At 40.1% G+C, this 16,293-nt stretch overlaps 1 protein-coding gene across 1 annotated transcript; it reads left to right on the top strand.

Annotated features, from left to right (window-relative positions):
• The first annotated feature begins 7,688 nt into the window (after positions 1-7,688).
• On the top strand, positions 7,689-11,948 carry LOC109400515 (ADP,ATP carrier protein 2). Its single transcript, XM_019673034.4, has 4 exons — positions 7,689-7,865; positions 10,502-10,947; positions 11,017-11,251; positions 11,322-11,948. The coding sequence occupies exons 2-4, from the start codon at positions 10,526-10,528 to the stop codon at positions 11,562-11,564; spliced, it is 900 nt and encodes a 299-aa protein (XP_019528579.1). The 5' UTR covers positions 7,689-7,865; positions 10,502-10,525; the 3' UTR covers positions 11,565-11,948.
• The last annotated feature ends 4,345 nt before the right edge of the window (positions 11,949-16,293 follow it).

The raw sequence follows: 16,293 nt of genomic DNA, 5'->3' as shown, positions 1-16,293 counted from the left end.
TTGACCATTACTTGTTCTATCTTTTTGTTCAATACGTACAAAATGGAAACTAGCCATAGAAATGTATCTCTGTATTGGCTGGGGGTACATGAATTAAAATGGGCATGAAAGAGGGCAATTTGTGCATAACTTAAGTCAGGGCTTTAATGAGCGAATGCGGTTCTCTAGAACAGATCTTGCTCCTGGAAATTTGAGATGGGACCAAGGGGATTTCCAGGAGGCTCCAAGGTTCTTCAGGGGTGTTTCATTGGGTTGTTTTAGGTGATTTCAAGAGCATTTTAAGGGCGTTTATGGGCATTTCAATAGTATAAAGAACATTTCGCATAAGTGTAGAATTAGCATAAGTTAAAATACACGTAAATACAAACAAAAAAAAAAAAAAGAACATTTCACAGAGTTTTACGGGCGTTCCAAGGGGTTTAAGGGTGTATTCAAATTGATTATGATGATTTCAAGGGCGTTTCAATGGGATTACGGGAGTTTCAAGAGCGTTGCGAGTCATTTCAGATAGGGTCATATCAGGGGATTTTCAGGAACATTTTAGGGTTTCAGGGGAATTGGAAACAGAATTAGGGGATTTCAAGGGCGTTTCAATTAGATTATCTAAGTTACAGACGTTTCGAGGGTTTGCGTTAAAAGGTCTCTGAAAATCGTCTGAATTTTTATGAAACGCCTCTCAAATCCGCCTGAAACCCCCACGGACCCCATGTAATTCACCTGAGACCATGTGGAAGCACTGAAAACGCCTACGTAACGACTCTAAAACTCGCCAAAAATAATCAAAATTCCCATAAAATCCCCTCGGAATCCATGTAACGCATCAGAGACCCCCCGGATCACCTAAAACGTCCATGAACCCCATGTAACGCACCTGAGACTCGCATCGAAAACACCTCAGTAACGCCTTCAAAACTCGCAAAAAATAATCTTTTTTTTAATTTCTTTGTATTTGTGAATATTAACATAATGCTAATTCTTCACAAAAAAATAATCTGGAACTTACTGAAATGACCCCGAAATCCCCTGAAAACCCCATAGGCCTCACCTGCACCTGAGACATTCCGAAACTCCCGACAGCACCTGCGTAATGCCTTTGAAACCCACCGCAAAACCTCTGAAATTTCCTGGAATGCCTCCGAAATCATCTTAAAACCACCTCTGAAACCCGCCAGAAATCCTCTGATATTTCCTGAAATGCCCCCGAAAACGCCCCTAAGACCTGCTCCAAATATCAATATCCTCAGCCAGGTACTCCCCTGAAACCCTTTTGGATTTCCTGAAACGCCTCTAAGACCTCCTAAAACACCCCTGAGACCCCCTGAAAGCCCCTAGAACCCCATAAAATGGCCTTGACCTTTAGGTACCCCCAGAAACCCCCTGAATTCCTCGAAACACCCATGAGACCCCTTGAATCCCCCTTGAATCCCCCTTAAAATGCCCCTAAGACCTCCTGGTGTGCCCTGGTTCCCCATGGAGTTCCTTCGAAACAGTCCTGAGACCCGTTAGAACTCCTCTAGAACCCTCTAAGGCCACCTGAAGCACTCCTGAGACCTCCTAGAATCCCTGAAGCCCCCTGAGACAACCCTGAAACCGCCTTAAACGCTCCTGAGATCTCCTGGTACCTCCTTGAAACACTCCGGCTATCTCCTGGTACCCCGCTGACACCCCTTTTTTCCCCCTCCATTCAACCCTTGTTCGTCCCTATAAACGCTACCTAGCCGCCGTTGCCATAGTTACCGTCATTATTACATTTTTTATGCACAACATTGCAGAGCATAAAGGAGATGCATAAACTGAAATTGCATAGAATAACCTGCATAAAAGAGGTTGTAGTATTTAGAACAGCATTTCAACTGGATCATATATATTATGGTGAATCATTTTTTATGATGAATGATTAATGATTGATTAAAAAAAAATCCTATGATTATGATTACTGATTAATGATTGAATTGCGAAACCAACGTGATTAAGATTTAATGATTAATGATTAAACGATATTTTTTGTGATTATCTATATATATAAAAATGAGTTTGATGTACTTTTGAGGCAACAAAACTCACGAACGGGTGAACCAATCAGTATGACTCTTGCACGGTTCGATTCGTATTCATGGTGGCTGTGTTTATATGTATAAAAAGTTATGAAAATAAACTAGAAAAGTAAGAAAATTGATAAAATACTGATTTTTATGAGCTGGGAAGGAAATCAACACGATCGAAATAAAACCAATCTAGAGTGCGGTGACGTTATGAGCTCAACAGTTGTCAAACCACCTTGGCAAGACAACGTTTGCCGGGACAGCTAGTGATTGATAATTTTAAAATTATCTTAATCATTAATCATGATTAAATTTATGATTAATCATTAACGCTCTGGTTAAGGATATGGAGCGCCAATACTAGGAAGGCGGGTTCGATTCCCGTTCCAGTCGGGAAAATTTTCTCGACTCCCTGGGTTTGAACGACACCTCTTGCAAACCAACAGGGTTCATTTTTTATTTGAACTTCTTGTAACCCTGTGGGCATCGAAAAATACACTGATGGCAACCCGTTTTGCTGTTTTGTTTTGATTCTGCGTTCCACTTCATCACGTTCCATGACCAGAATGAACGTTTGAATCATTTTTAGTTTGAAAGATGTGCAGATTAGCGGGGTTCAAATTGAAAAGTGTTCAGATTAGATGCGGTCAACCAACGGGGGTAGACGGTAGTGTATCATTATACTTTCCTCGTGTTGGGTTTCTCATTAATGTTTAGACAACTGTGATAATATGAGAATCCACTATATTGTTCGTGCAGTTGAAAATCGGAATTTTTGACACGCGAAAATCGATTTTTTTTTCTAAACCGTGTGTCGGATTTTGAGAAAATTCAATTGTCGGGTGTGGGGAAACTTCGGGTTTCAACCGCGACGACAATATCACCCAGCGACATTTCACATTAATCAAACATATTTTGTTTACATGTTGTGCATCCGACGCCTCTGTCATGAACTCAACCGAACCTGTGTACGCTACCCGCTGCGAAGTCGTGTGCGAAATTCGACTGTGACAATAGGCCTTTCCAGTTGGCAGGTCCTTGTATGTTACTGTTTACAACAGCCGAACAAAGGCGCAAACGCTGAACTGTCATTTTCATAGGAGAACTGTCTGTCAAAAACCCCCAAAATCAGCTGATTTTGAACGTCTTCTGATTAGGCCTATAATGAATTCGGACCGAGTCTAAATGGATGCAAATGTCGCAATACAGGTATTCTTCGATATAACGTACAAATGAAAATTCTCTTTGTACGTTATATCGAAGCAGAGAAGAAATTAATTTTTTTATGCTAGTGTTGATGTATTCGACGTGAAATTACCCCAAATAATGATTTCGGTGAAATTCACATAACCAATAATGAAAAACGTGAGTTTTCACGAAAACATAATTTCGTTTTTTGTGCTTCGATATAACGTACACTAAAATTTCCCCAAATTGCGCTAATTTTGGGTAACAAGGCTAATGGTTCTAGTTTAAATGAGAGTTATACCTGGGAAAAATAAAAAAAAAATCAATGTTGTACCACAGACAAACAGACGTAACTCTTCGATTCTTTTTCGATTTAACCTTTTGGAGCCGATTTGTTTCGCCGCTGTCGACGCAACCTCGCTGGTGTCGAGCACGTTTGTTATGCTCGGTTTCATCGCCGGGGTCATATATGACCCCTCCGGCTCCAAAGGGTTAAATCATAGTCACGGAAACATATTCGCCCAATGCTAAAGGGACAATGTTTGGCCGACCACCAACTAGGTGGCGGTAGTGAGCAAACGTCAAACTCGAACAAAAACTATGCGAGCGCCACGGTTGGGCAGTTGGCCAACTATCAAATTTTGAAAAAGACCGTTAAATCGGTGTACGATGGGAATCATCAGAGTGTTACGTCTGTTTGTCTGTGGTTGTACGTTATATCGAAGCAAAATGTACGTTATATTGAATTCGCTATATCGAGGGTACGTTATATCGAAGATTATTTGTAATATACAAATTCATACAATGGCAGGCAAAGAAAGCCCTTCAACTAATAACTGTGGAAGTTCTCAAAGAACACTAAGTTGAAGCGAGGCAGGCCAAGTCCCAGTGGGTGGCGTTGAAATAGGAACATCCGAGGAGCAAGCTGATGGAGACGCCTCTATTGTTGTGGAGGGCATTGTGGAAAAAAATGAAAAAACAAGCGATAAACGACAACAGAAGACGAAGAAGACCGAAACCAAGAGACAGCGTTCGTTGGATACGGACAGCCAGGCTGATTCTGCACAGAGTCAAGCCTATAAACGCCAGAACAAAAGCAACACGTCATCGAGTGAAAGTGAGGATAGCAGTTTGATCACCGCCGCTGATGCATCTTCCAGAAAAATTACACAGAGAATCGCAAGCTATGATTGGATCACCGATGAAAACGAACGACGATCGCTTATTGAGGAGGACAAGCAGAGAATTGCCGAGGCCACCAACACTCCGATGGATCAATTTATTTTTTACCACGATTGATTTTTTTCTGCCTTTTGTAAAACTTATTTTGTGTAATAATGTAAATCTTCTTGTATTGTGTTAATGTTGAATTCGGCTCCGCAATGTGTTATTCACGACCGAGCCTGCCAAATAAATTAAACAGAAAAAAAAGTCCCAGTGGGAACGTAGAGTCATAAAGAAGAAGAAGAAGAATATTGACGAATTATCGGGTTTTACGGTTGTGGTGTTTCTATCTTGACAGTTATACTAATAATGATCCTTATTGACACACCGCCTACTTCAGCGGTCTGCTAAACTACCACATCTCCTTTTCTTCAAAGGAAAATGTTTATTTTAGCATCAGTTACACGATTAGTTACTTATGCTAAGACTCCATATGTGCAACTGATTTCAGCGGGTTTCATATTTCCGTTTCTTTGGGTTTCATTGCATGCTAGACCAATTGTTGAACTATGTACTATTTCTTCCTACCTTCAAAAGGCGAACGTCTCAAAATGTGGAGTTAATTTGTCCACTCTGCTTGACAGTTCTATCAAATCTGATTAATTGTAATTGTACCGCCCAGTCGGTGGAGTCGGAACTACCATATCTCCTTTTGTTTTAGGTTGGGCCGTCGCTACGGTGGCACCCTTCTATTGTGAGCTTACTTGCAATCACCGGACCCGACAGATTTAAACTGCCGCAACGATTATTTTCTTCTAGTGAGTAGACAACCTGACACGTCAATCAAATCCGAAATTGAGACAAGTTTCCTCTTGGGCAAACTTTCTCTTATCTGACAGCCTGACCCAGTGGATCGCATCCACCGCTAAGGCATATTCCCTTCTTGAGGTGAACTTTTGACTATTGAACAGCCTGACCCGGTGGATCGTATTCACCGCTGAGGCAAGTTTCCTTCTCGAGGCGAACTTTTAACTTCAGACAGCCTGACCCAGTGGATCGTTTCCACCGCTAAGGCAAGTTCCCTTCATGAGGTGAACTTTTTACAACTACCGGACCCGACAGTTCGAAACTGCCGCTACGGTTGCTTCCTTCTTAGGTAAGCATTCTCTCGCCGGACCCGACAGATCGTATCTGTCGCTACGGCAGCTACCTTTTGAGGTGAGCTTTTCTTTTTCGCCTGCACCGACCAGATTTTCATCCGCCGGTGAGGCATCTTTTCCCTCTTTTGTCTGACCCGGTCAGATACTATCCGCCGGGATTAGACAGTATATATTTACCACACTAGTTCATATTCCGAGTCAAACTCCAATCAGCTTCGATTTTCTACGCTGGGTTCTTGTTTCTTGTCGCCAAGCTTGTCGCCAATGTGGTGTTTCTATCTTGACAGTTATACTAATAATGATCCTTATTGACACACCGCCTACTTCAGCGGTCTGCTAAACTACCACAACGGTAATAAACGATAGTTCAGGCCAAACATTTCAATATGTCCTATCTGCATTTGAGAGGCTCTCTATGTTCACTTTATCTTTCAATTTTGCAATGTACAGTCAGGTTTATTTTTACGCGGTTTTGATTTACGCGGCCGCGTAAATGAAAACTCCATACAAAAAAAAAATTCATCGTCTTATTTTTGCATGATTCGTCGAGAAATGGTGAGACTTTTTTTACGCGGTTTTTCGAAATTTGAACTGAGTTTTTTTTACGCGGTACGTATCCCCCGCGTAAAAAAAAACCTGACTGTAATGGTACACTTTTCAACTATTTTTGCAGTACAAATCAAAAGACGATTGTTTTGACCGTCGTTCAAAGCAAGGAGACAATCATAATACAAATAAACAGCTGAGATATTAACGAAAGAGAGGGAAACCAAAGAGAGCCTCTTGTTGCCGCTGGGCACACTGATTTTCGAAGACAAGTTTGACAAACGTTCAAGCGAAAGAGAGAAAAGTTTGAGGATCAATTGTATTGTCTGAAATCCAGTCGGAATGGACCAAACTGGTAAAATTTCTATATTTCTATATCTAGTTATTCTAAAGGTGCCATTAGACTGTTTGTCATTATGACAAATATTTGTCATTGAAGCCCGACATTCATCCAAGGTTGCTATGATTCACGTTGTGTTGGTCATTTGTTGGGCTTGTTTGGCCAAATATTTGTCATGTCTAATGGGGTCTTATGTTGATTATTCTACTTAGCGTAAATCCTACCTATTGAGAGGAGTTTCTTGAGAATATGTATAAGGTCAAATTGGGTGAGAATATTGTGAACTTAAATTAGGTTGTTTTAAGTGTAAAATCATCACTATTGTTTTCATTGTAGTTCACTAATGAAGTGATGTACATAGATTGTTGCGCTAGTAAAGGCAGATTGATATGCCGAGAAGGACACCGAAAGTGTAAGAACTATAATTTGTATAATCAATTCCAGATGCAATAATAAAACATTATTTGCAGTTTAAAGCTGCATCAAACGCATAGCTCGCGTTACCGCTGCTGAGAACACGGTGAGAATTTCTCCTTCTGCCCCCGCAACACCTCTCTTCTGCTGATAGGACCTTTAGACATGTTTGGCCTGTTTGGAAATGAAATTAGGAAACACTTTAATAAATTTCACTAGAACTAATGCAATTAGCCAAGTTAATACAAGATCCAAATTTGAACCATCAACAGAAATAAACTCTACTCGGGTAGCACTACGATGCAACGGAACCTGTAGTGAAACGCGCATTTATCGAGTAATCACCGTCTAATTGAATCGAAAAATTATTCTAATTACACTATGCAGTAGAACTCAACAACCACACATAACAGGTTTTTACCTAGTCGGTCGGAAACAATCATGCTAATGTCACATTCCCGACTCTTTCGCGAACGGAACGAAAGCGAAATTTGAACAGCGTCGTCGATCTCCGTCCGTCCGTCCGTAAGGTCAAGGATGATGCACTCCAAAACAAAATCGTTACGAGGAGCGCCGCCAACATATGCGAGGCACTTACGTCACCGTCGCCCCTTCGTTAGTTTACCAAACCGCATTTTGGTGCCATATGATCGCGATCACGAGATGCACTTGCTCCGTGCACAATCGTGTGCCAATGACGATACAGTGTCACGATCACCACCCAACTCTCACGGATTCGGCGCAGAATGCAGTTTACAAATGCACCCATCCCAAAAAACCCTCGAAAACGAGGCGAAGGTCGTGAGCGAACATCAATCGTCTGTCTGTCGCACGATCAAAAAGGAGCAAAATAAGGCTACCCCGTTCGATCGAGCCTCAATCAACGGTTAGTTCCTGTCCCGCGGTCTTCTAAGCAAGACTCAGCATCCGAACTAGCAGCAGCAGGAGGAGGATACCCCCATTCGCAACCGCCAACTTGCGAATAAGTCTTTCATTCTTTCGACCCCGAAGGTAAGAAGGAAGAAACGTTGGAAAATAAGTTAAAGTGAAGAAAATGGTTGTGATTCAGTGAAAATCGATTGGGAAGATGTGTGTACACAATTTTCGAGAAAACAGCTGAACAGCCATGATTGCGCAACAAATGTGGATCGAGCGTATCGGTGATGATCACAACAGAGACAGTTATTTGAAGTTGTTTTAGCTGGATTACAGACTTTCCCTTTGATGCAGCAGGAAGAATATCTAATTGATTGTGATTGTATAATTAATTTCAGAACTTAAGCGATCAACTGGCAGTTCAGCGACAAACTCAGTTGATCACACGGTGGACTCGTTACACAACGTGAAAATTGCATAATGAGTCAAGTGCAAGTGCATTACAAATGTTACATAATTGCTGAAAGAGAAACATCCCTTAGGGACAAGTCAAAATAAACAAGTGCACAGTGGTTCGTTGTACCTCTGCTGTTTGTCTACATATTTGAAGTGGGGTTTAAAGAGGCTCTTCTAATTCAGATGTCCAAGTGGTTCCAATACTTACTTAATTGCCTTTGATTAGGCCTCTTAAAACTTCAATTTTCGAAGTTTTTCTCCGTTGGGGACAAACAGTGTTGGGCACTAACTGCCGTTAAGGTGTAGATATGACTGATATGACGAAGCTATATCTCGAATATTAAGAGTACAAATTGGAATAACCAGATGACGGTTTTCGCTGAAAAGTAGATCGATTGATTACTCGCTGGTAGTGACTAATCGATAATCTTTTCTGCGCAAACTGTCATTTGATTTTTCAATTTTTTGCTGTTGATAATATTCAAAGTGTGGCACCGTTATATCGAGCACTCGACGCTGAAGAAAATAATCAAAGTAGTGAAATCAAAAGGAATTTTCTCGTACTTTCTAGTTTTCTTTGAAAGTTTCATTTTTAGTTTTTTTTTTTTTGCAAAAGTGAAGTAGGGTACCTGTACCATTTATCGCACTAGTTAAGAAAAACTAATTCTATAAAAATAAGAAGAATGTTTCCAATATGTCAAATGATTGTGTAGTTTCCATGCTTTACAGGAAAAATAAACAAACCGAGCCAAATCTACCCTAAGTATTTATTAAGGCGTGTGCCAATGATAGGAACCCTGTACCAGTTATGGACACATTTTCTTATTTCGGTTCCACTTCGCACTATTCGCATGCATTCCTTATGGGATTAGCCATAACTGGTACACTATGGCGAAATAGGGTGCAAGAAAGCCGAAATTATAAGGAAAATGATTTATTTCTATAATAATTTTAGCAAATTGTGAAGTTTGAATGATTGCAATCATCTTTCGTGAGTGTGATCTTGTATTCTTACAATGTTTCATGCTGTTTTTCATCGTTAAAGGTTGAAAATCAACTATAGCCAATTTGAGGTACTATAGCCATAACTGGTACACTGAGCCTAATAGTGAAGCGTTTTTAAATTTTAACTAGTATTTTAACCGTTATATCTTCAACTTAACGATAAAGCTTTAAATGTGAAGAGCTTTCGTTGAACCGTTAACATATTATTGTACACAGCAAATAATTTTGTAATATCCAGGTGCGTAATTTCTGGCGATGAATCCATTTTTGAACGTAATATCATTCGGTTACATCGTTTTCCAAAATATATCATACTCACCATGTACACTCTGATTGGCACTGGAAACTATCAACAAACCCATTTCGGCAGATACCTAGAAGCAGTATTATATGTATCATCTACCTTGTAACTCGGTGAAATAGCCGAGAGGCAAGGGACATGCTCACAACCAACGGATCAGTGTACGAATCCATGCCAATATTTTACTTATATATGATTCATCTATCGATCCGGTTCCAGCGATTGCTAGACCGGACGAGCTGCGCCGGCTAATTTGATGCGTTGGAAGGATGTAATTTTTACATAAGTTTTACGACGCGACTGATGTGCAGCGAAAATGATGTGATATTACAAGATTTTTTTTGCTGTGTAGGAAATTACGCTCATTTACGTTAACCTTTAACGATTAATTGAATTTTGTATAGAAAAGTATAGTACACTTGGGTATACAATAGACGTTCAATAACTGCAGCATGTTAAGTAAACATTGTTTACGTATTATTACCTAGACAACCAATAATCGTATACGATTGCATAAGATGATAAAGTGGAGGCCATATGCGTGCATGCCTCCATTTAGGCGCATGTAAAATGTATGCATATCGCCTCCACGTTAACATCTTATGCAACATCTAATACGATTACTGGTTGACTGGGTAAGCGATCGAAATTCGATAACTGCAACGCTTAAGAAATATCAACAAACCATCAAATGACTTTAAATAAACGTGAGCTTTATTGGATTGTTTCCAACTCTCATTCTTTTTTTTTTTTTTTTTTGATGAAAATTTTCAATTCCATCAAAAATACGCTGGAACATCGTATGGAAAATATTAAATATTAACATAGTAGAAAATTCATTGAAGATAGACTTAATAATAGATTCACAAAACATTTCGTTTCACTCGAAGACATTTTTCTTGAAATTTACGGAGAAAATTTATAGAATATATCGAAGCCATAACTAAGAATATTCTGAACCAAATAAAGCTCACCGTTCGCTCCTGCTCTCGTCCGTACTTCATTCCAGCCGACCAACCCCCACAGCTGAACCATGTCGTTGGCCGATCCCGTTGCCTTCCTGAAGGATTTCGCCGCCGGTGGCATCTCGGCGGCCATCTCCAAGACCGCCGTGGCTCCCATCGAGCGTGTCAAGCTGCTGCTCCAGGTCCAGCACATCTCCAAGCAGATCGCCGAAGCCGACCGGTACAAGGGCATGGTGGACTGCTTCATCCGTATCCCCAAGGAGCAGGGCATCGGTGCCTACTGGCGTGGTAACATGGCCAACGTCATCCGGTACTTCCCGACCCAGGCGTTGAACTTCGCCTTCAAGGACAAGTACAAGCAGGTCTTCCTGGGTGGTGTGGACAAGAACACCCAGTTTGTGCGGTACTTCGTCGGTAACCTGGCCTCCGGTGGTATGGCTGGAGCCACCTCGCTGTGCTTCGTCTACCCACTTGACTTCGCCCGTACCCGGTAGGTTCCATTGTTCTTGTACATTTACGTCAACTCCTGTGCAGTGGTCTAACTTAATTCGCATTTCAGTCTGGCTGCTGATGTCGGTAAGGGCTCCGGTGAGCGTGAGTTCAAGGGTCTGGGAGATTGTCTGGGTAAGATCTTCAAGAGTGACGGAATTGTCGGTCTGTACCGAGGATTCGGTGTCTCCGTCCAGGGTATCATCATCTACCGTGCTGCCTACTTCGGCTTCTACGATACTGCTCGTGGTATGCTGCCAAACCCGAAGACCACTCCGTGGTACGTCAGCTGGGCCATTGCTCAGGTTAGTATCTGAATACTCATTCTTCCATCAATCAATTGCTGATGAACCATGTGTTTCTTCCCCTCAACAGGTCGTCACCACCGTCGCCGGTATCGTGTCCTATCCCTTCGATACCGTCCGTCGTCGTATGATGATGCAGTCCGGTCGTGCCAAGACCGAGATCATCTACAAGAGCACAGTTCACTGCTGGGCCACGATCGCCAAGCAGGAAGGTACCGGTGCCTTCTTCAAGGGTGCCTTCTCGAACGTGCTCCGTGGTACTGGCGGTGCCTTCGTACTTGTGCTGTACGATGAAATCAAGAAGCTTCTGTAAAGCTCCGCAAAACCCTGCTTTTAATGCGTTTTGTTCCTTTCCATCGTGGATTCCCTAACGTTCCTTCCCATCCCGACGATCCTTCCTTTTCCTTCCTTTTCTCCCTCAAACACAATGCCCGTGGTAGTTCCTAATCTATCTCTCTCTTAAACTAATGTATTGTAATGTATATTGTCTCCTCTTAAGCGAATCGACCAGTTGTATTCACGAAACAACCCGTCGTGTAAAAAGTTGCGTATTTTGCGTGTAAATGTACAAAACAGAATCTAAGATCTGAAAAAGCGAAGCAGCGAAAGGTATTAGCCAAAAAGAAGTACGAAGTAAAGTGCTAAGCCAGGTATCTGAGAAAGAAAAGACAAATCGAATAAACAAAAACAAAACACACCTACAAAAATTGCTTTATTTGTCCTGCCTTCTTAACCTTTCAGGACGCGCGCCATCAAGCACCCGAAGCTGCATCGCGCTTGCGCTGTATACGAGGAGCGAGGTTTTTTGGTAGTGTTGTACTTTTTACAACAGGGCGCGTCCTGAAGGGTTAACATTGATAACGAAAGTGTTAAAAAAAAATCAAGCCTAACTTTACTAAACACCGTATGTAATATCACATGCCCCATACTATTATTTTACTTCGCTAATACGGTGAATGTCATTGCATGCGCGTGGATCAACACAGACGTCTGTATATAGAGTAATCGTTTGGCGGTTTCCTTAAGTCCTTTAGGCTTAGAATCGCCCAAGGGATATTTCTTCGGTAAGTGGTATTTACGACTGGTACAGTGACCCCACAATTTATGAATCGGAAAAAATGACCACAGTTTATGAATCACTCATTTGATCAACACGGTGATTCTTAAATAGTGTACAAAATTAAAGTGATTCATCGGTGTGGGGTCACTGTAACAGTTGTTACTGGTAGGTAGGGTAACACACGTCCTACCAGAACAAAGGATCTCGGCAAGCTTGGCAGAGCAACGGCTTGCCGTGTGAGGCCGGGTTCTTCAACAACCTCTTTCACTGGCTAGCGCGATCTGGATCACCGCTCTGGTCTCAAGGTCGGCTGGAGTGGGTCTACTTTGCTAATCAGATCTCGGATATGTGAGTGTAATGTAAGAAAACTTGGTGATTTACAATATTATGCAATTTATTGCCATGCTATTACAACTCTATGTGGGTGTGGGTGTATGTCTATACAGTGATAGACATTCGTTTAGCCGAGGCTAAAAAATTTTCAAAAAAATGTCAGGAAACTCATACAAAAGATTGTATGATAAAACTTTTTTGTCGTAGTGATAGTATATCTAGTACTGTTTTATAAAAATGTGATACATCATACTTACATATACACTGAAACAAAAACGAGGGTAAAAACCCTTCAAATGTCATTTTTTGCCTAGACATTCGTTTAGCCGAATTGAACATTTTTTAGAATTCTGTAATAAAATACTAACAAATTTCGAAAAATATCCAACAAAGTCATTTTGTATGGTGACCTGCATTATAGATCAACTTGTAAATCATAAATTAGATCGTTTTTGGAAGTGTTGCCATATTAATTTTGCATGCATGTCATATAAATATGTCATAATATTGTAAATGTTTTCAAATTGAGATTTGATGTAGTTATTTTTATCGGAAGTGTTTCAAAAGAATGCAATGAAAGTTTCATGACCAAAGCAAGTTGAAAATTTACGAAAAACAATGTTTTTAACAGAAAAAAATAAAGCAAACCATCAAAAAATCACGTATTTAAGTATTATTTTGATGAAATATTATGGTTTCACTTGCATAAATCACAGCATTTACTACTATTACGTCTTCTAATAGCTCCCAATACCTTCCAGACTGTATTCTGGCTGAAATAACATACATTGAACGGCTCATATTTCGAGAAATGGCACTGAAAGTATTCAAATTTCTAGCATGAACTACTTGTTTCATAATTTAGACATTCTTTTCAAATAAATCATGTTAAAAATGAATGTGGTTCACAACTAAGACTCATTTATAATATATTTCATCAGATTGAATGAAATAAGCCAATTGATTGACCATATCTTGCATTTTTGTATGAGCATCTGCTTTTAAATAAACAGGGTACATAAATTCTGACACTACTTGCTGTTCTTTCACTTAGCAGTCTTCTAACTCATTTAGTAATGCTAGTATCGAACAGGTATACTCCACAGGCATTAAGGCACGTCTTTATTTCAATGCAGAACTGTTTATTTTAGCTTTTATCAATCCCATTTTAAAGTTTAAACAACCAAAAACTAGTATACTTCATTTTTTCATGACATTTTATGCAATAATTTGAACATTTCTAATAATAATTCTGTGCCATATTTTCAAAACTGCTAATCTAGCTTACTTTTGAGTGTTTACAGAAATCATTTTCTTTAAATAAATGTGTTTGCCGTCGCTTCTCCTTACCGGGACATTTTTTTATAATATTTCTCTGAATTTCACAAATAACTAAACTTTTAAGGTCAATTATTTTGCTAACACGTCATAAACTAAATGCCTTGGAGTATATCCTCGAAATATACTCACAAAATTGCAAAAAATCTATTGAAAACCAATTTTTCTTTTACCTCGGCTAAACGAATGTCTAGGCAAAAAATGACATTTGAAGGGTTTTTACCCTCGTTTTTGTTTCAGTGTATATGTAAGTGTGATGTATCACATTTTTATAAAACAGTACTAGATATACTATCACTACGATAAAAATGTTTTATCATAACATCTTTTGTATGGGTTTCATGACACTTTTTTTGGTCTCGGCTAAACGAATGTCTATCACTGTATAATACCTATAAATACCTATGGGCCGGACGGGAACTGCTGAAGAATTGGCGTGAGCGCTTGGTAAGTACTGATCTCGGTCTGGGGGTTGGACCAGCGACAACGACGGTTACCTGGAGTAGAAGGGTTTCGGCAGAATTCCGTGGGGTCCGAATTCGCACTAAATTCGCAATAATGCTCGGCGTGGGGACACAATGAAGTTATGTCCACTGCCCTATTCGTTCTGGAGCTTCACGGTGGCGGGATTCTCAGCTAGCCCGACGGTATATCGCGTCGGCCGAGCTCTGCGGGCCACCTCAGCACGTCCGGAAACTCCGGCTCTATCCGTAACACCGGAAAAAAGCGGATTGAGTGTTAAAACCTACGGGTCCAATACCAGAAATATGACACCTTAGCTTTCTAAAAATCTTCCACTTCCTCATTGAACTTTGCCATACCTGATTCTCCACGTTTAACTTCAAAACGTATTCACAAACTTTATCCAAATTAACTCTCAACTTTTACTATTTCAACCTCAACGACTTTTTCGAATGAAATTTGCTGAATCATTCCCTCAACGCTGCTTAATTCCCCTATCGTTCAGTAGCCATCTTCTTCTTCTCTCTTTTTCCCTTTCAATTCTCCTTTTCCACTGAACTATAAATATTGGTGCTTCTTATTGTAGTGTAGTGTAATTTAAATTTTTGAATAAATAATCCGGAGACATGCAACATATATTTTTTTTATAAATAGAATAAACAAATTAACACATTAATACACAGACTTTCTGTTACAAACGGTAACACAGACGGAAATAACTTCGAATGAGTTGAAGGCGGAAAGATGCATAATACAGTAACAAACTCCATGAACGGAAAAAGCTGATGTTGAAGCTATTTCCAAATATTTCAAAAAGTAAAAACTCAAGGGTATTTCTTCTCAAATCATACCCAATGGTGGGTTCTAGCGTGGCTCAAAATACCACATGTAAAAAAGGTTGATGGGCCCCCTTCTCATTTCAACCAATATGACGCCACGATCTCTGGTCAAATACTCCATTAATCCGTTAGGGGCCGTTCATAAACCACGTGGACTTTTGGGGGGGTTTGACCAAAGTCTACGCTCCATACAAATTTCAAAATTTTTGTATGGACAAAAGTCTACGAGGGGGAGGGGGGGTCTAAGATGACCAAATTTTTGTCTACGTGGTTTGTGAACAGCCCCTTAACATTTGAACGGTGCTAAACTTGTTTGAAGTTAGCATGGGAGTTTATATGGAGAAACGCATTCCGCATTTTTCTCGAGGAGGGTTTTATAAGTTTTAAACGCATAACTATAGTTACACAGAACCATATCTTAGAAGTGCCAAAAAAAAACGGGAAATCTTTTCCTGTATCCGGTTAAGAGGAAAGGCAGTGGCGCGCCCGAGATTTGTCTGTGGTGTTCTCTGGTGCGCGCGGCTAACTATTGTAGCATTTTTGGCAATTATTGGTCAAATTTTTAAAGATTTGGAATCAATCCGTCTCTTCGAAATTGAATGAAGATCATTTTCTGTGAAGAAACCATTTTGATTAGACTTTTAGTTTTGGCTGGAATGTCTTTTTAGTAACGAAAAGCTTCCAACATTTCATGACATTTCTACCTTTTTTGTGTGCCAGAGACCGTTCCCGGCCAAATTTCGAAAATTGGAAACAATCCGTCGATAGAGAATTTTATAAAGAATAATCTAATTGAATAATAATTACGAAAAAAATTCTCTGAAATTCTCGAAGCTCTTTAGAGTCCGCATCAATAATTAGCATAAATCTCATAAATCTTACCATTGCTTGAGCTACGATCGCCTCGAAACGACCGATGAACTTATCGGAGCAGACTAATGAATTTTTGGAGTAATCCATGTAGCAGAATAAATCGTCGGTCAATTCGGAAGGATTCTACAAATTCTTCT

Source organism: Aedes albopictus, chromosome 1 (assembly GCF_035046485.1).
Source record: "Aedes albopictus strain Foshan chromosome 1, AalbF5, whole genome shotgun sequence".
In the NCBI taxonomy this organism is placed as follows: Eukaryota; Metazoa; Arthropoda; class Insecta; order Diptera; family Culicidae; genus Aedes; species Aedes albopictus.
The sequence above is the reverse complement of the archived record's forward strand: the minus strand, read 5'-3'. Positions and strand labels throughout refer to the sequence as shown.

Coding starts and splice junctions, on each gene's coding strand:
- LOC109400515 (XM_019673034.4), top strand. CDS start 10,526: ATGTCGTTGGCCGATCCCGTTGCCTTCCTGAAGGATTTCGCCGCCGGT. Junction 10,948..11,016: donor CTTGACTTCGCCCGTACCCG/GTAGGTTCCATT, acceptor TTCGCATTTCAG/TCTGGCTGCTGATGTCGGTA. Junction 11,252..11,321: donor TCAGCTGGGCCATTGCTCAG/GTTAGTATCTGA, acceptor TCCCCTCAACAG/GTCGTCACCACCGTCGCCGG.